This window comes from Gekko japonicus, unplaced genomic scaffold (genome assembly GCF_001447785.1).
Source record: "Gekko japonicus isolate JY-2015 unplaced genomic scaffold, Gekko_japonicus_V1.1 scaffold700, whole genome shotgun sequence".
In the NCBI taxonomy this organism is placed as follows: Eukaryota; Metazoa; Chordata; class Lepidosauria; order Squamata; family Gekkonidae; genus Gekko; species Gekko japonicus.
The window spans coordinates 123,134-143,595 of record NW_015163109.1 but is presented as its reverse complement, the minus strand read 5'-3'; the positions used below and the strand labels follow the sequence as shown (position 1 = coordinate 143,595).

Here is a 20,462-nt window from a genome sequence, read left to right as displayed (position 1 = left end):
AGCCATTTAGTTTTTATTACTGCAGAGCAAACACACAATGCATTAGAAATGAAAAGTGGTTATTTACCGTATTTTCTACTCCAAGCCATTTTCAGGCTTCCCACACTAACTAAAGGAACATATAAATGTATTCCAATTAACATTAAAATGCAAGGGTTTTTATTAAACTCCATCTCCAGCCCTACACACACACACATCATCATCAGGATATAACTTGCTAGATGGCATTTGGCTTACCACAGATGGAAACACAGGGTCCAATTAAATATTCCATACAAACAATGGAACAATCCACCTCCCCTTTAGCTTTATAAAGAGAAAAGCCACAATGGACAGGGGTAATTGGAGAAGAGAAATGAAAGTTGAGGGTGGGGTGGGGGGTCTTAATCACAGGTTCATCACTCCAAACTGTACCCTAAACTGCTTCCATTCCACAGCAATTCAAACACACGCTTATCAAGAGTAAATGGAAGCTGCAAACCAAAAGGAGAAAGCGGCTCGTGGGAGTGACAATTTGGAGGAGAGAAACCACACACACCCTTTTCTTCCACTCCAGAGAGGACCCTCCCCCTCTTTCTTTAGATATCATTACAGATACACATGCAAAGTTTAACAAGGCTGACAGACTGATGCAATAAAGAGAACCAAGAATATCTGATATTAATACAGCTTGGCAAAGACTGAGAGGGGCCTCATAACTGTTCAAATCCATGAGATGCTGTCTTATGGAAAACACAGCAAGAAAAGACAAGTTCTGAATGTCTCAACTTTTAAGGTGGGCTTCTAAAAGGTGTGTGTGTGTGTGTGTGTGTGTGTGTGTGTGTGTGTGTGTGTGTGTGTGTGTGAAGCAGGAATCTTGCAAGTAGGAAAGGGAATAAAAACCCAGAAATTACGCCTGCAGTACCCTCTCCCATTAATACCCCTGCAACCAAAGATTGGTGAGCAAGAGGGGAGATGTCTCTCTGAAGCTCACACTAAATATGCACCAACTCAGAAAAGCACCCTGATAAGTCTTATGAAAACTGAGGGGCAAGCCAATGGAAGAAAATTATTAAGCAAGTATAGTAGAAAATAAGGGCAAAGTTTTTTTGGGGGGGAGGGGAAACGACAGATTATAGGCCATGGATAAAAGAAGTTTCACTGTATTATGTAACACAATATACATTATATACAAATGCCTTGCACCATGAGGAAACGTGGGATATAAATATATTAATAAATAAAATATTAAAACATATATATATACACAGTCCACTTTGAGACACACACTGAGGCTGTTTGGTCCAACTTACATAGTAGCAACCCTTGCAGGTGCTTTCTAAAATATTTAGGAGACCTGGCCCACATAAAACCTGAATGATTGTTTACTTATTAAGAATCTGCTAAGAGACTTACAGGATTGGCTTGTAGCTCCTGAGGAAGGACCTGAAGTCCGAAACACTATTTATACCTAGGAAAAGTGTTGAAAAGTGTTGGACATCTGACTTCATTGTGGACATCTATTCCAGATTTGGTTATGAGAGATTGTTATTCTGGATTTTGTTCTTTCCCTTTGGGATATTATGTATTTTTGTATTGTCCTATGATGGATTACATGCATTGAATTGTATTGAAGTCTCTTTTCTATTGCTCTTGGGTGGGGTGGTCAGTACACAGTTGTTATTTGTTGGTTTTTCTTGGTCATTGTTTACCGTGGACTGTATTGTTGTTGTTGTCATTTCCATGGTTGGTAATAATAGCCAGAGGCATTCACAGAGGGAGAAAGAAATGGAGAGGAGGATACAGAGAAAAACAATGCTTAAAAGGCAACCATTAGGCCACTGGGTAGCCCCCCATGTTAGCAGTCAGACCCCTCGTCCACACAGAGGCACTTTAGTGCACACAGAGAGAAAGGAAGAACACCCCTCATACAAATATCACCTCAAAAATCATAAATATATACACTGTCTGGCCCAAAGGGACACAAAATGGAGTTCAGCCAGAGACAAGCCAGAAACAAGCCAGGGAAAATATTTCTTTATTTTTGAAGGTGAGGCATTTCCGCTGGCTGACTAACGACCCTCTGCCCACCTCACGGAAATGCATAATTAAGGACAACAGGTTTCCTAAGAAGCTATGACCTCACCTTGGTCAAATCCCATCAACTCCAGCCTTACTTCTTGACCCATTTACCCCAAATTAGCAACACTTAACCCTATTCTTCAAACTCCTTAGTTTTCCCATCCAGCAATCATCGGGTCATCAAGGAACATTTATACCTTGTTACACCTCAGGAAAACCCCATCAAGGTTCTTCCAAACCTCTGTCCATCTCCAAAAATTCAATCAAGATATTGTTTTGGGGGCGATCATATCAGCATAGCCCCAAGGAATATTTCCCCTATAACTGTGAGCACTCTGCTCTATTGTGATGTGTGTATGTGTTATGGGACTCTCCAAACACCCCCACTTACATGTGGGCCTCCTCTCTCTCTGATGTGTCTGTATGTCTTGGATTCTCCATACACCCCTACTTGCATGTGTGGGTCTCCTCTTTCTCTCCATGAAACGCTGGTCATTTCACCACTGTCACAGACCTCACTTTTCAAGATCGACAACTATCACCTTCCCTGAATTGCTTTCTCTTGCTCTTCCCTTTTATCTTCCTCTTAAGTTAGCTTGTGTGTTCCCCATGTGTCTTGTATGTTTTGCGGGGCTCTTTTTGTAGAAAAAGCCCAGTAGGAACTCATTAGCATAATAGGCCACACCCAACAGCATAAACTCATTAGCATATTAGGCCACACCCCTGACAGCACAGCTCATTAGCGCATTAGGCCACACCCCCATGTTACCAGAAGTGTGGTTATCCAGCCACACCCACCTTTTGCTTGTTATTCTGTTTACCTTGTTTGTTGTCAAAACCCAGGGCTTTTTTGTAGCAGGAACTCCTTTGCATGTTAGGCCACACAACCCTAATGTAGCCAATCCTAATGAGTTTCTGCTGTTGGGTGTGGCCTGTTATGCTAATGAGTTCTTGCTGGGTGTGGCCAACTTGGGAGCCAGCCGGAACTCCATTCCTGTGCGTTCCTGCCCAAAAATAGCCCTGAGTTTTGCTCTTTTATTCTTTTTCAATAAACGTCTTTCCAGTTGCACTCTAGACTGGTTTATTTTGAGAGTTCTCTAAGGGAAAGAACCCCTGTAAACATTGGTGGAGATCCCAGCTACCCCATCTCGCTTCTCTCTGTTAAGCTCTTTCCCCAATTAATCAGGAGACCACCTCTTCGGATAACACCCATTCCCAACCCTTCCCCCAAAAGAGCATTTTCATGCATTTGGTGTGCTTTCTTCATCACAGCAGGGAGGCAGCAGACTGAAGGTCCAGCAAGAAGCAAGATGCATGGGGGGGGGAATCTGAATTTTCAATACCTTCCCTCTACCTCAAAAAAAGCACAGGTCTTCTACTCACACACCTTTCTCAGAGGAAACAGAGACATGGTGAGATTTGCTATACAACAACTGCAACAAGAAATATAGCTGAAAGAATTCCCCAGTTCGGTAGCTGTCAAAGAGCATTTACCACATCAACACTGTTGTCATAAACCGTATAATACAGGATCCAAATCAATCTATCCAGGGAACGATTCGAGATAAAATACTATGCCCTCAGCATAATATGGAGAAAAAGGGAAACTCACACACACACACACACACACACACAGAGAGAGAGAGAGAGAGAAGAAGAAGAAATAAAAGAGACATTCATTTTGCATAGGTTTTCTGTTAAAAGATTAATAAACCATTACTTAATAATTGCTTAAGTATGCATACATGCACGCACACACCCACAGAGTACTTTCCCCAGCCAAAAAGAGGTCTCTGGGGCTATCCTGGCTATCTTTCCAAGCCCTACAAATATATCTGTGCAAGAAAAGGGCAGTTCTACCTTCACCAGGATGGAAGAAAATGGTACGTGGCTATCCCGAGCTGCTTCTCTAAGCTTTAAAGGACAAGGAGAGAAAGTTCGGTTAATGTCTCAAAAATCTTGCCCAGAATCCCAGGACTACTATCTCTTGGTCCAGGAGGGCCTCAGGTAGCCTAAGCAACCTCTTCTTTACTCCAAGAAAAACCATAGCAGCAGCAGAAAAGTTGGTTTTTATACCCCACTTTTCACTACACGAAGGAGTCTCAGAGTGACTTACAATTGCCTTCCCTTCCTCTCCCCACAACAGACACCCTGTGAGGTAGGTGGGGCTGAAAGAGCTCTGAGAGAACTGTGACTGACCCAAGGCCACCCAGCTGGCTTCATGTAGAGGAGCAGGGGATCAAACCCGGTTCTTCAAATTACAGTCTGCCGCTCCTAACCACTATACCACACTGGCTCCCTATGGAGGTAAGTGAGCTGGAAAGGGGAGACAGGAAAAGGCCTGGATGCTTCCACTCATCTGCTTGTCCTGGAAATTTTTACCAACATACAATTTGTATTCGTCATGTACTTAAATGCAGTTTTAGCTAGATTTGAGGATACAGATTCTGTGCTTCCCCAATGCCCTGTTAAAGCTGTTCTTTTGATGCATTTATTTCAGTTTTATTTCTCTGGGTGAGCATACGTTTACAGGGAGCATGTTAATGCTATGAAAAGTGCCATTTCAATAGCTCTGTGAAATATTAATCTAATTTGTTTTGCTGTCCTGGTAAATATGTTGGTAACTGGTTTAGAGGACTGCAACTTAATGACAGCTTCCGAGAGGTGAGGAAATTATTGCATCTTTAGTTTCAGAATATTCATTACAGCCATTTCAGGAATATCTGCTCCTTTCTAAATAGTTTTTAATAACAAGGAATTCATCACGTCTCCTATTACATTAGGCCATTTAAGTGCAACTAAATTTTCTCATCAGGCACCACCCAATAGTACGATTCCCACTTCTACCCATGAATTAAAGTAACTGATATATTCAAGCCAGAGTGATAAAAGCTGTTCAAGACCACTTTCTGATTGAACTCCTTAGTCAAATGAAATCCAGCTGAGGTTGATACAAAAAGTATTTCATCTCTTACCTCAATGGTAGGTGGATCCTTTCTCCTTTTTCTAATCCAAGCTGCAAAAGATATTAAAGTATTTTAGACTGTGAGCAACCTCATAATTGCAATCACCATGTTTCTGAAGACCACTAGTTCAATTAAGGCACTGTTCCCCAACACGTAGGTCAGACTCAGGACCCAAAAGTGGGTTGCAGGCCAGCCCTCCCCAAAGGCCATCCCTGCCCCTTTCCACTGCTCTCTTTTGTATTTTGGAAACAAAGATCTGACCTTGGAAACAGTATCTTCTACATCATACATTAGTTGGTGTTTTTTCTTCACTGCATATAGACGTTGATCAAGTAAAACATGTCCTGATGATTCGTAAAGTGAGTTGCTTAGAATCTTAGGGGGGATTAGATGGAGTAATGGAGAAGGAGAGGGTGGTCAGTGGCTGGAACGTAACCTCTGTCTGCAAAGGCTGTGTATGTTGGAATGCCACTTGCTTGGGATTCATAGTAGGGGAAGCCGTGCCCTTTGTGTGATATTTGTGGGTTTCTCAAAAAACTTTTGGTTAGCCATCATAGAAAATGGAATGCTGAACTAGATGGATGCCAAGGTCATAGTCTGCCTGGTGGTGGTGGAAAGTGCCATCAAGCCACAGCCGACTTACGGTGACACCACAGGGTTTTCAAGGGAAGAGACGTTTAGAGGTAGTTTGCCATTGCCTGCCTCTGTGGGGTGACCCTGGATTTCCTTGGTGGTCTCCTATCCAAATACTAACCAGGGTCAACCCTGCTTAGCTTCCGAGATCTGATGAGATCAGGATAACCTGGGCCATCCGTAGTTTGCATAGGGCACCAAAAAACAAAAACAAAAAAACCACCCTTGGGCCAACCTTGGATAGGTCACCATACCAAGTAAGTTTGGACTTGTGTGTCACTACATCAAAACGGCTGGGAACTGCTGGCTTAAGGAATGGAATGCTAGAAGACAAATGGACAAGTGAAAGACCTGTGGGATGGAATTACATAGTTCTTCTACCAAAAGCAGCAGAAAAACAGCACTCTTGGGACAAGCATTAGAGGATTAGGCATGGCACAGAAGTGCTTCTTGAAAAGCCTCTATCAAAACTTCCTTAGTTTCTACTTTGGGACTTCACTGCACACCACAAAATGCTTTCAAACAACTTCTACAGTCCCAGGACAGAACATTTCCTTTTGAGGTAGCAAAAGTGGTGTTTTCAGAATCCCAATTATCTGCCAAAAAGAAGCTTCCACATTGGGCAATGAGCACCTACTGGCAGCTTGAATGATTAATTCTCCGAGCCATCCCTTGCAGTTGGCTCATCCCATCTCCCTGGAGATGTACTTCCAGAGTGGATTCATTTTGCTCATGATGGAATTTTCACCTGGTGCAGAGAACCAGCTCTTGCCCAAGGGAAGGCTCCTCACACCAGGGCAGTGTGCCACTGTTGGCAAATGGATCCCGGGGATCTAGTCCTTCGTTCTTTTCCCCAACAGTTGGTTCTTCTTTCTGATATCGAAGTGAAAACTACACCAACTTCAACACTACTTCTTGACCCTGCCAGAAATGCATGCATTTGTAGCCCCACCCCCACCCTTCTGCACAGACGCAAACTACCCCTGGGTGAGCTCACAAAGCTTTGCTATCTGTTATCATCTTGTCCAATAATGAGGATTTTATCACATCAACTGCAAATGTGTAGCGACATGGTCATGGATATAGGCTTAGTCTCTAGCTTTTAAGGAAGTTTTTCAGAGAATTGTTGGGGGGGGGGGTTGGCTGAATGTATCCATGGTGCTTGTACAAAAAGTGCAACCACGTGGAATATAGAAAGTACAGCCACTCTGGCTGGCAGCTAAAGAGAGGTAAAATGTCTTAAAATTCTGTTGCCACACAAATGTGCTTTGTTTCCTGACAGTTTTCCTGCAACTTCACATCTCTAGCCAAAACAGACCCAAGCCCTAGTTGTGGAAAAGCACTCACCAGGACAGATCAAAAAGACATGTCAGTGTGTCTTCCTTATATATCATGATCCTGATGATGGTAATCCAAAGAAAAGGAAGGCTGCAATCACAGACACTAAATAATCCACTTTCAATGCACTTTCCAACTGGTTTTTGTCAGTTCACACAGTAAAATCCAGTTGGAAAGTGGATTGAAAATGGATTATTTATTGTGTGTGATCGCAGGATTAAGGCAAAATGCTAGGTTGTGCCAGCTGGATAAAGCTTCCCTTCTGGGCTCTAGTGGGCAGACAATCTCCACAGCGAAAAGGTTCCCAAGTTGAAAAGAAAGAAAAGCCTTTTTGTCTTCCCAGGATCTGGCATGCAGTTGGCATACTTGACCCTTGTTGCCTGATCATAGTTATTACTAATGATGTAGCGACAGTGATAACCATGATCAGTGTGAACTCAACCAAGCAATCCTGGTGATGTTCTCAGACAAATGTCATGAGAAAAAGTGCGTAGGTTCTCTCTCATCCAGACAAGTACTATTGTCAGCCATCATACTCCCTCAAACATTTTCCCCTCCTTCTGCTGTTGCTCTCCTGAGTCTTCTGTTGGTTTATATTCATTTTAAAATGAACGGGACACAAAATGGTAGGTGTGGTGTGAGTAGCATACAGAAACAAAACAGTGACGCATACACAGAATGGCTTTGAAAACAAAACTTAAGAGATAAATGTGAGTAATTATTTGTTGTTGGCCTCTCTCTCACACACACATACAGCTAACTTTGAGCTACCATAAAAGATAGTAAAAACAATATCACTCTGACTTTTCTCATCCTTGTGGGGCTGGCTGTTTACGACAGGAATTTGTAGTATTATTTATTTTTCATTAGCAGATGCCTCTGCAGAGTTGAAAAAAAAAGATGTTTTTGGAAGAACAAGAGGTTTGATTCCAGTGCCTTCACAATGTCTCTGCTTCAATTCTGTTAAAAAAACACAAGCCATGTGAACCTATAAAATCCTTCAGTTCTCCCTCAGTAATGCCTGATTCCACTACATGATTACACAAGTACTTTCTTCAAGTATCCACTGCGATCAGGACAATGGGACCAGTAAGATTAATTTTTTTAAAAAAAACAAAAAGACTGTTGAAGCAAAAAGAGGTCAAAATCGTACTAATCATTAGTAAAAATGTTCTTTTGTCCTTTGGGCTTGAAAATACATTCGGTACAGCTCGCTTCGTGAAAAATCTTTACACTGCTCCATCGCGGTAATACAAAAACTCTTTCATGCAACCTCAGCCAAAATAGTTTTTATTTGGCACAAGACAAAGGCAAAGAAAATGTACGTATACATGGATGGAATCCAATTTTGCAAGGTTCTTCTCAAAGCTTTTGAAAAAATCCACGACGGCTTGCAATTCAAATTGTCTAATTACATAGTCGTCATTAATTATATAAATACTGCATGGTACTATCTGCAGTCTGTGCTCTTGATAACGCTATATTTGTCTGAGTAGAATTTAGCAAGATAAACTGGACATTTCATACCTTGAGACCCTGCCATTCTTTCATCAGCACTTATTTGCATTCTCATTAGTATGCATGAGATTTTCATTGAACTTTAAGACTCCTACTGGCACATAACGCATTGTAATGAGCGTAAAAGTGAGCATGCAAATTAAAACTCACATTAATCACTAAATGTTACCCATAAAAAAAAAAAAGGACTAGAACAGGCAGGCTGTAAAATGCAGCATGAAGCACGTAACCTCCTAAATCTCCACAGATGCTGAAAATGACGGATACCTTTTCATGGGAACCAATGACACATGCGGAGGAGGCAAATGACATATTCTGTCATGAGATACAGTTGACAACCATTTAGAATTAAAATGGTAGAAAGGTTATCAGTTGTCTGCATCCATACGATAATGCCCCTAGCAAAGCAAATTGCTTTCTTTCCTGAAAGTGAACCCTAGCAGAGGGAGTGAAGATGTTACCTACACGTGGTACTGATGCTTAACAGTGAACTCTTTCATGTATCCCTTTCAACACCTCAACACATTGCTCTGTTGTGTTGAGTCTGGACAATGGAAGACACTGAAACCACTAATCTGCATGGAAGACCAGAAAGAAGGGACCTTGGGGAAGTCCAGTGGTACATTAAAGACTAACAGCATTTATTAGTTTTCGTGAGCCACAGCTCACTTCTTCAGATATGTGAGGGGATAAAATCATTCTGGAAATTCTTATAGGGAAAATTACAGAAGAGGGAAGGAGTTGGGGCAGAGAGAAGTCAGACCTGTGGAGAAGTCACACATTCTTAGCTTCATCTACCCTAACAGGGTGGTTGGGCATATTAGAAAGAAGAAAAGATAGACGGTTACATGACCTACATTCATTAAACAGAGCAGGGGGGAACCCCTAAATAAATCACTCCTACATATACTTAAGAACAAATTAAATATACACATCAATAAACTAGCATAAATCCCTTACTCCTGATCATCCTACACATAAAAGTTTTATTCTGCCTCCAAAAAAATGCTCTGTGCTTGTTGAGTTCTATAAATGGGAGCAGTAGCAGTCGAGAATCTCTATCTCAGTTTATCTTTGGTTCAGAGATGCCACTCTTGGGTCACATGAACTGTTACGATGGAGGTAAATGGAAGAAGACAGTATATCTTGTACACAGCTTCGACAGCCAAAGCCAGCATGCTGAATTTTGTCAAAGAGAATATTGGGGGGGGGGGAGACTTGGGACCACAGTAGGGATTGCTGGTAGGTCGCCCTGGTGGTGTAGTGAGCCAGTGCACTCCACACCAGCTGTAGCATAAGCCCATAAGACCTTCACAAGGGCATATTTCGCCTTCCAGCAGTGACACCCTAAGCAGATGAAGGGAGTTTTTACTCTCGAAAGCTCATAGCCCGAAAATTGTGTGGGTCTCTAAAGGGCTACTGGACTTGAATCCAGCTGTTCTACTGCAGACCCACTGAAATTATCCTAAGCAGAGTTACATTCTTCTAAGCCCATTGACTTCACTGGGATCAGAAGGGGTGTAATTCCACTTAGGATGGCACTCTTGATCCCCAACCTTTCTCTCTCTGAGCAGAACATGATGAAATCCCACAGGGTCAAAACAGACAAGAAGAGGAACTGTCATGGATCTCCAAAACCTGGGGACTGTTGTGAATGTTTTTAATGTAGGTAGGCGAAATGCTTTGAACATCAAGAGGTGTTACATAGATGCTAACACAGCCCATTTGTCCTTTGTTACAGAAATGCCTTAGGGTTTGGGTGGTTTTTTGTTTTTGAAGTGGAATAAGGCCTTCATTTCCCCCACCATCACTTTTACTAAACTAAACATTTCAGCAGTACAAATGTTAACTAAAAAGAAAAAAAATCTTGTTAATGTTGTTCATAGCACTGAATCACCTACATTTTTCGCTGCTCTATCTGTCATAAACAAGAATACACTGCACACCTCCTCTACCCAAATAATGGATGGCGAAACAAAGCAGTCTGAACATTTTCTTCCCCGTCCCTGAAAGGAACTTTGCTTAAAGAGAGAAAGCTGCTATTGACTATTCATAATGCTCTTTATTTCCCTGCTCTTCACAAATCCTTCCAATTCAATGCCACTATAATCATAAAGGGGGGGGGAAATGTTATGGTAATTATAAGCATGAGCAAGTGTTGTGTTAAAAATGCAAATGTAGCTAATAAAAGTGTGCTGCTGCACATGGTTTATTTTCTACACTGGAGAGCCAAATAAACAGCCTAGATTTGCAAATGCATCCTTCCTCTTCGGAAAACCATCTGAAAAAAGTTTTAAGTAAATATAAACGGCCTTATTTTTCTAATCAGATGACTGGTACAGTACCAACATTGGACACTATTATCTCCTCTAACTGATAGAAGCTCTCCACAGTCTTGGGCAGAAAGAGGACTTTTCTTACATCTGGTATCTGAAATCCATTGACTAAAGATCTTATAGACAGAAACTGATACCTTCATCTCCTCTGCAACAAAGGCACAGCCCCTCCCTTCCGCTGGTGCCTTTGCTTCCGTGGTCACCGTGCATCAAGGTCAATCTCCAAAGTTTTCATAGATAATTAGTGAAGTCATGGATTTGGTTACAACTCTTACCTTGTAAAATCAAGTGATCTATTTGAATAATTTACTTTTATTCATTTATTTATTTAAAACATTTATTATCTGACTTTCTACTTTGTGGAACTCAAGGCAGCTTACAATGTAAATAAAACAACAATGATTAAAAAAATAAAAGGCCACAATTTCAAATCTCAGTTAGGACTGCCGATAAATAAAAACTGAATTAGTCAAATGCAGTCCTAAATAAAATATGACTTCCTCCTTAACAGCCAGTATTACAAGAATTTAAAAGTAGATAAATTGGGTGTGAAAACTCTTAATCTAGATTGCAAATAGCGGGTCAAGATGCACTAGTTTTTTGCAAGAGCCTTTTTGTAGTTGCTGGATGCAAAGAATAGGATTGCAAACAGGGCTTTTAAGAAAGTGACGTAGGCAAGTTAGAAAAAATCTACCATTTTAAGACATCTGTTGACTAAATTAGACTTCTATGTTCTGTTGCATCTATTCATTATTACATTTGGTACAATTATAAATCAATGTATTTAATGTTTCCACAGCAGAACCAAGATTGTATTACCTTCCCATTCTGCTGGAATATTCCCCACTTCATACTCATGTTCCTTTATATCTGCTTTCACAAATCTTCTTTCCTGAATGATATGTCCTGTTTTAAAGGAAAGACAGATGAGTAAGAATGATTCCACAGATTACTAATATACACGAGTTAAAGTTCGTCAGTGCTAGTATGGAAAAAACTTTTGCTTACATTAAAGCCTTAGTAATAAACATCTCTGTGTTCCCCTCCACCTCCATATTGTGGGCTCAACTATATACAGTGGTGACACAGCCCAATCAGATTCACACTAAGAAAAGCATTTACCCTTCACAGGATCTGTACCCACTAGTGTACCATAGAAGGTTTTGTATCTCTGGTATTGTAGAAGCAGGGCACACTTCTTCACTGAATCATTACAGAAAATATCCACATCTAGCTTCATCACACTGATGTTTATTTTTATTTAAAATATTTATATACCTCTCTTTCTCCCAAGCATCTTAGGATCCAGAACTCAAGACATTATAGCAACATGATCAATAATCAAAATTTAATTTTCTTCCACGGATAACAAAAAAAATAAGAATTGATGGTTACTCAATGTCAGAGTCCCACAGCGATCAGTTCCCAACAACTTTCATTCAGAAGAGTAAAGGCTATTGAGTACAATAAAGGCAGGTCTTCTGTGCATACATTCTGTATTAGAACTGATTGCAAGCCCGTGCAGGGGGGAGTTATACATCATTCATCATTCAAAGGGTCCCCCTGATGGATTTAGGCCTATCAGGGAACAAGCAAAGCCCGCCTAACCTAACGGGTCTACATTCTCAGGGAAAGCAGCAGCGAGGTACCAAGGTCACTGGTGTAGGGTATAAAATAAGACGAGTCGGGGAAAATGAAACATACCATCCTCCACCCCACCCACCCCTCTACCAGCCATGGCAGCTTGCTTAGCTGACACTCAAACAATAGCTATTTTGTTCAAGATTTGGTCAAATCTCAGTTGAACATTTGGATTATATCCCACATACTCAATTTTCACTGTAGTCTAACCAATGCTTTTAAATTTCCATGTCAAGCACAATGGCTTAGATATAAAACACCACAAATTCTGCAGAGTTCACACAGGGGATCTCTGTCAACACACACACCCCACTCCGAAAAGCCTCTCTTGATGATCCAGGGTGTTAACTGTGTGCACTTAGGAAGACATGTAGATACTATATACTTGTCAGTACGAATGAGGCCCATTTCTTAATTGGATTCAAATTCACTCTAGGGAAATCAAGCATAAGGCAGAAACTTCTCTTCTGCAGGCTTAGGTTTTAACATACAGCTCAGGGAAATGACACACACACACACACTTCTGAGGGATCTTTAAAACAAAGGTAGTACAATCTGAGACAGGTGTAGAAATGAAAGTAGAAGCTGGAACAAATCACAGATGGTTTATTCTGTGAGGATGAGACAGAGAAGAGGAGAAAAGGGACAAGGATAGCAGAGTAAGATATTACCACCTATTCTCTAATCTGTGGGGATGTAGTCTAGGGTGACTTTTAAGGATACAGGTATCTGATACAGAAGTGGACTTTGCACATACGTAGACCTGGAGATCTGGAATTCCAGGATCGACCTCTTGGCGAGGGAGCCAAGTGAGAATCTGGGCAGCAATTCAGGCAATGATCCAAAGGAGATTTCGAGATGAAAGCACAAGATCAGGACTGGGTATGACCAGCAAGTCAGAATCCAGGGTATGTACTCAAGATAGAAGGTAACCACAATTCTGAATGATACCAGCTCTTTGATACAGTGGCCAGAGAATGAAAGAGACAAGTTTTATTTTCACAGTCTGGAAGAAAGGCAGAGGAAGTTCAGGAGAAGCCAGAAGCAAGCCTTCCAACAGGTAGAGGGAGGCTCACTGTGGAAGGAAGGTGTGATCGGCTGGGAGGTGGGGCTACAGTGAAAAGTGTTCCAAGCAGAAATAAAGGGAAGGAGGAAGAGGTGGAGGTAGAGCCAGTCATCACCTGATGTCACTGGGGGTTCTTTTGTTAGGAAGGACGAAGGTAGGACAAGGTATTGTGCCTGAAAGCACCATGAGTGGATCTTAACAGAACAGTCACAGAGATAGACCTCTGCTGTCTAGGCCAGTTTCTCTACAGTCATCCATGGAACCAAGCTTCACTTTTCCCAGCTTGTACATATCAGGGTAAACTTAGCCAGTGTTCCTTCAAGTTTCAAATCAGATGACACGAAGTGGTCTGCTCCTGCTTTTCTTTTGTCCACACCCACCCTCTGGAACTGCTCCCAGACCAAGACTGGTCAGAAGTTCCTAATTTTGACAGAAGACATGGGCTGGTCACACTCACAGGACAAGGGACATAGACAAATGCCAACAAAATGAAGATGAAAGGGAATCCTCAGGATTGATGTCATAATGGACAGTAAATGGTTAATATTTTGTTCTGGCCTGAGAACCTTGAGTGACAGGGGATACAAATGGAATTCTATAGTTGAGAGTGGCAGTTAGATCAGTGAAGGACCCTGAAATAGGAAAGTGGGGAAAGTGGTCCTTCCCTGAGAGAACTAGCTCCTGGTAAAATGGGGGTGATCCTCGTCAAGTGTTAAAGAAGAGAGACTGAAACCTGTGCGTGTCTCCTGCCTTCACAAACTTTAGTAATTTTATTAAAAAGAGACATGCCTGTTTATCTACAAAGTGAAAGACAAGTGACCTTTGTTCACACTTTTATTAAAGACTTTTTTGTATAACAAAACAGCTACTTTATTGTGATAAACCATATATTGTTTATGGAAGAATGAGGAGGAGGAGGAAATTGGATTTATATCCCCCCTTCACTGCTGGAAGGAGTCTCAGACCATCTTACAATCTCCTTTCCATTCCCCTCCCCACAACAGACACCTTGTGAAGTAGTTGGGGCTGAGAGAGCTCTTTCAAGAACTGCTCGTAAGAGAACAGCTCTGAAAGAACTTGTGACTTACCCAAGGTCACACCAGCAGGTGCATGTGGAGGAATGGGGATTAGATTAGAGTCTGTGCTCCTAACCACTACTCCAAACTGGTTACCTCATTCCTGTTGCCTGTTCACCTGCCAAGTTCCAAACCTGATATCTACTTGACCATTTCCCCCAAAGAAGTGGAATAGTTTGTTATGAATTAACATCAGCCTCTTGAGTGCTATTATCAGACATACACAAATGAAGGATTTTTGTTGGTTCTTCAATTCCCTCGGCTTATATCTAAATACACATTTAAACAACTGAGTGGGACAGACAGCAAAACAAAGAAAAGGGACAGCTCAGCCAAGAGAAAGAAAAAGGGAGGGGGGGATCATTATGGTGTGGGAGGTTGTAGTACTAAGCAAGAGTACCAAATCAGTCAGTTCCTTCTTTATGTTGCAGTCTCCCATGTCACACTGCTTCTTATGGGGACAGTTTGAAAAAATAAGATCCCTACAGCAAATTCTGTTCTAAACGTTATACTCTGGTTTTCACCCAGACTGGTTTTATGCTATAATGTTATGGTATTCTTAGCCCATGGCTAAATCAAACTTCCGGGGGTGGGGTGGGGATTACAGTCCTGCGAATATGGCAGGGAATAACAATATCACAGAAGACAAGTAAAAACTGGCTTGCATATTTAAGAGAGATTAAAAATGAATCTCACACACATGGAAGGAATTACTTTTCTCATAGGACAGCTAGAGTTGAGCCCCGTAGCACCTTAGAGGCACAACAGGTTTTTCAGGGTATAACCTTTTGAGAGTCAAAGCTCTCTTCATCAGAGATATGACTCTCAAAAGCTCATACCCTGGAAATCTTATTGGTCCCTAAAGGTGCTCCTGACCTGAGATCCAGTTGTTCTAATGCAGACCAACAAAGCCACCCTCTGAAACTACTTTTATTGTGTTCACCATTAGCCCTCTGCAGCTGGTGTTCCTCAAGGCAGCATTCTGAATTGCCCCCGTCACAGAATTCTGGGCCACAGTCTAGAGAAGAATGGAGCACAAAACTCTTTTGTCTCTCTAACCAAGTTCCCTTGTCAGAAAATACAGAACATTTCAATAGTCTATACTGATGCAACTGAAAGAAGGTGAGTGAAGCCAATGAACAGGAAACAAAAAAAAAGTTTATGATAACCAACTAAAAGAAAACGATACTAAAATATAATCTTTGGTGTCAAATGGCTAACCAGAACCGCAGAACCTTCTTTATTTCGTGGCCTCCTATGCTGCCTCTCCAGAAGGAAATGTTTGAGGCAGCCAGTGCTGTGGGAAATGTGAACTGGAAAATTTCCTGATTTAAATTTAAAGAAATAATTGAAATCATGTTAACAAAAGAAGACAAATACACCATGCACAAACCTGGGCCATGTACAGGCACTGGGGTGTGTCCATGCTTAGGGATGTCCACCTCCAGGTGGTGACTGGAGATCTCCTGGAACTAAAACTGATCTCCAGATGATAGAGATCAGTTCACCTGGAGAAAATGGCTACTTTGGAAGGTGGAATCTACGAAGTCCCTCCCCAAACCCCAGCCTCCTCAGGCTCCACCCCCCAAATCTCCAGGTAGTTCCTAACCCAGGGTTGGCAAGTCTATTCATATCCCATCTATCCCATTTAGCCCTGATTGATTTGCGGGACATGATTAATTTGCAGGACATGATTGATTTGTAGGACAATGGCCCTGTGGAAACTATATATAAATGAACAATGAACTGACTACATTTATATACATGGGGCAGAAAAATTTCCACAGAAAAATATAGCATTGGGAAACTTTCCATTAAAAATTTTCCACCCCACATCACTGGAGGCAGCTTACTACATTAAAAACAAAGGCAGAAATAATCAACCAATAATCACAGTAGCATACCAATAATAACCCAACTCAATCAGCTGTAAAAACCATCCAAACCAGCAGTATGAATATAAAATAAAAGCAGTATAAGACTAAAATGATAGATTAACAACAGAAGACCCATTAAAATCACAGTGTAATCAAAATCAGAAGAGCAGCCAGCCAAAAACATATAAAATGATACGTGAAATAGATCATAAAATCTTAAAGTGGCCAGATAAAATGACTAAGAACAGAAATACTTTTTTAAAAGCCTTAGCAGGTAAAAGTGCTTTAATTGCTTAAACTTCCAAGGGCAGGATGTTCCTTTCAACTAGCAGCATCTCTACAGTACAAACCTGCTCTTTTATTGGGAGTTCAATCCCATTCAAAACAGGCTCAGGAGGACTTCCGGTTTTTGGCGACTCGCAAACGAACGCACTCCATCGAGCTCTGATGGATGTGATTCGGATCGAGGCGGCAGGGAGGGGGTTCGGAAGCCTTTGACCCCCCCCACGAAGCTCTTGCAGGGAGCTTCTAGCCTAGAGCGTAGGAGGAGTCACTCCCAAAGCCGCGGCTGAAGGATTGAGGCTCTTATTTGCTCTTTAAGGTCCCGCTGCCCCAAGACTAGATATGGCGACCTGAGACATTACCAAACCAGAGTGCGCAAGGACTTAAGCAAAAGGACTCTCCCTATGGGATGACACCCAGCGAAAAAAATAGTGAGTTAACAAGTTTCAAAAGAAAGACAAAAGTAAAGAGGGTGGAGGAACTGACAGTGAGATGGCAAAGCCCCTTAGAGGAAGGGGAGGGAAACTCTCAGGAGGAGGAACCCTACCCTATAGCGCAAAAAGCAGCGAAACAGGAAGCAAGCTGACAATAAGCTGTTAGAAACCCACCCAATCCAAGCGGATCGCGGTGGGGCGCATTATTCAATCCAGAGAAAAACCTTAGAACTTTTAAGTACTTTTACCTTAATGTAAACAATGTCGCAACGTGGGGAGGGAAATGGCGTCCAGAGGCACCACAGGAAGCACCAGCACAGCATCACCGGTCACAAGACCGGAAACTACCACCGATTTAACTGGTACGATTTCTGAAGCCTTGCACCCCTGCTGGATCAGCCGATGAATCACAATAAGAAATTTGATGATTTGCAGAAGGAGTTGAAATAAACCAAAGACAAATCAGAGAAGACGGTCAAAAAGCTAAAACAGGTCGAAACTAAGACCAAAGAGATGGATCAAAGAATGGACATTGCTGAGAAAGAAAGAGCTTCTGAAAAACAACAATTATTACAATTGCAAGTGGAAAGCTCCCTATATGTTTTAAGATTTCAAGGGGTACCAGGAAAAAAAAGATGAAATCTTAAGTGAAGCATTGGCCCCCTTGATCAACAGCAAACATGAAATATTGCAAGCAGACATAGACATGATTTATAGAACTTATTCAGAGTCTGTGGAAAAAAATAATCTTTCAGGGGAAATATTTGTTAAATTTGCAAAATGATCAACAAGAGACTCGATACTTAAAGCTTCTACTGCCACAACATTAAAAATCCAAGAGGAAGAGATAAACGTACTGAAAGATGTTCCATATGAAATACGTAAGAAGAGGAAGCAATACAGAAATATCACAACATTCCTTCAAAAGAACAATGTCCAATACCGATGGATTTTACCAGAAGGTCTTATATTCAACTACAAAGAGAAGAAGGAAAAGATTGACTCTCTCTCTAAAGCAGAAGCATTCCTGAAGCAACATCAAACTCCAACAAAAAAAAGAAAAGAAGCAGAGGAAAAGAAGGCGACAGAAGAAAAAAGCGATCATCAGGCATCAGCCACCAACAGCTCCTCATCTACTTCGATGTCCCTGGGTGAAATCTTTCACTCTGACTTTGATTCTTATTTGGGAGCTGCTGCACCCAGATCTTCTAAGGTTAAAATCCCCTGGCAAAAGAAGAAGAAGAAGCGTAAAGACAAGAAGACATTCAAATGAAGTTCTGAGATTTCTCTATGTCAGAATCTAAAGAATGTATATTATTGCCCATATGCGATACTAAAATTAAGAAATTTTTGTTCTTTCTATTTGAATACTTATTATGTAGAAATTAAACGGTATATTGTAAACTTGAATATATAGGGAAACATCCAAAGCGAAAGATAGATCATTATTGTACCTTGCTACTCTGAATATGTAGTGTGTAGATTTGTAGTTTATAGTGAAAAGCAATAAAAATTCTATAACAACAAAACAGGCTCAATAATCCACTGATTAGTCTCAGCATTCCACAATTAATTGATCTGCCCATCAATCTCCAATTTTGACCTATTTATTTGCTTTGCTCTGTTTCCCCCTGGAATTAAACCCAAACAAATAGTCACCATATCAACTAAGCTTGTTATTCCTGTTTGGTCCTTCAGCCTGTTAAACATCTTCATTATGCTGTATGCTAATTTACTGCTCTCATTCTCTACCTATGTATATAGACTGGTAATTTCCATTTCATTGTATCTGAAGAAGTGTGCGTGCAAAACGAAAGCTTACACCTTTAATAAAACTTTGTTGGCCTTAAAGGTGCCACTGGACTCTAAACTTTGTTCTGCTGCTTCAAACCAACATGGCTACCCACCTGAATCTAACTCACTGATGGTCAGTGTTGTGTAGTGGTCGGAGTGCTGGCCTAGGATATGGAAGACTAGGTTTGAATTCCCACTCTGCCACGGAAGCTTGCTGGGTGACCTTGATCCAGTCACACATTCTTAGTCTATGCTACCTCAGAGGGTTGATGTAACGATAAAACTGAGAAGAGGACAATGATATAAGACGCTTTGGATCCCCACTGAGGAGAAAGACAGTATAAATGGAGTAAGTACATAAATACAATTATCACCAATCAACAAATCTATGGAATTTCCCACGTCTGCTGGTCCATTGCTGTAATACTTATTGATTGACTAGCAGTAAAGCCCATTGTGAAAGCAATACAACGAGATCTAGAAAGAGGCTCTGGGGCAGTGCTCTGGCTTTGGGCAAACAGTGTCAATTTGCTGTGGTGACCTCAGCAGGGTATAATGACAGAGTCCACTGTTTTCTCCAGAGGAACTGATCTCTGCTACCTGAAGAGCAGTTGTAATTGTGAGTAATCTGTAGCCCTCACCTGGAGATTGGCAACAATTGTTACCCAGGACGAAATGGCTGGTTTGGAGGGTGGAGTCTATGGCATTCTACCTGTCTGAGGTCCCACCCCTCTGCAAACCCCACCCTCTCCAGGCTCCACCCCTCAAATCCCCAGGAATTTGTCAGCATGTAGTTGGCAACCCCATCTCCTTCCCAGCTAGTCATCAACCTACCATTATCTGCCCCTTTGACTTCAGCTGACTTCTGCCCTCCCTTCTGCAGAGCAGTTGTAATACTGAGTGCTCTCCAGCCCTCCCCTGGAGATTGGCAACAATAGTTCCCTATGTCGGACTGACTGGTTTGGAGGGTGGAGTCTATGGCAGTGTACCTGTCTGAGGTCCCACTCCTCCTCAAACCTCACCCTCTTCAGGATCCATCCCTCAAATCTCCAGGAATTTCCCATCGGGAGTTGGCAACCCTATCAGGACTGGCCCCAATGTGTTTTCTCCCAAAGGCCAAAGTAGGTGACAGGACCAAGCTTAGTTGCCTACCAACAGGCACTGAGGGGAATGTAGGGTTGCCAGCTCTAAGGAGGGAAATACCTGGAGGTTTGGGGGGTGGATTCTGTAGAGGGCCGGGCGACGGAGGCATCGGCCTTCTGTCGCCCGCCTTGCCCCCCCAATCTCGGCCCGGGCGACTGCGTCCCCCGCCAGCGGCCGCCCGACTCCAGACCCCCCCGCGGCCACTCCAGCCAGGCAACGGAGGCATCGGCCTTCCATCGCCTGCCTCGCCCCCACCCCCCCAATCTCGGCCGGGCGACGGAGGCATCGGCCTTCCGT

General features: G+C 42.0%; 1 protein-coding gene across 1 annotated transcript in view; it reads right to left on the bottom strand.

Moving 5' to 3' along the window:
- NDUFAF2 (NADH:ubiquinone oxidoreductase complex assembly factor 2) overlaps positions 1 to 20,462 on the bottom strand; it is a 67,671-nt gene that overhangs the window by 9,939 nt on the left and 37,270 nt on the right. The window contains exons 2-3 of the mRNA XM_015406806.1: positions 11,672 to 11,758; positions 5,037 to 5,077 (exon numbers count right to left, since the gene is read on the bottom strand). Coding sequence (XP_015262292.1) covers positions 5,037 to 5,077; positions 11,672 to 11,758 — 128 coding nt within the window. The remainder of the gene's footprint in view (positions 1 to 5,036; positions 5,078 to 11,671; positions 11,759 to 20,462) is intronic.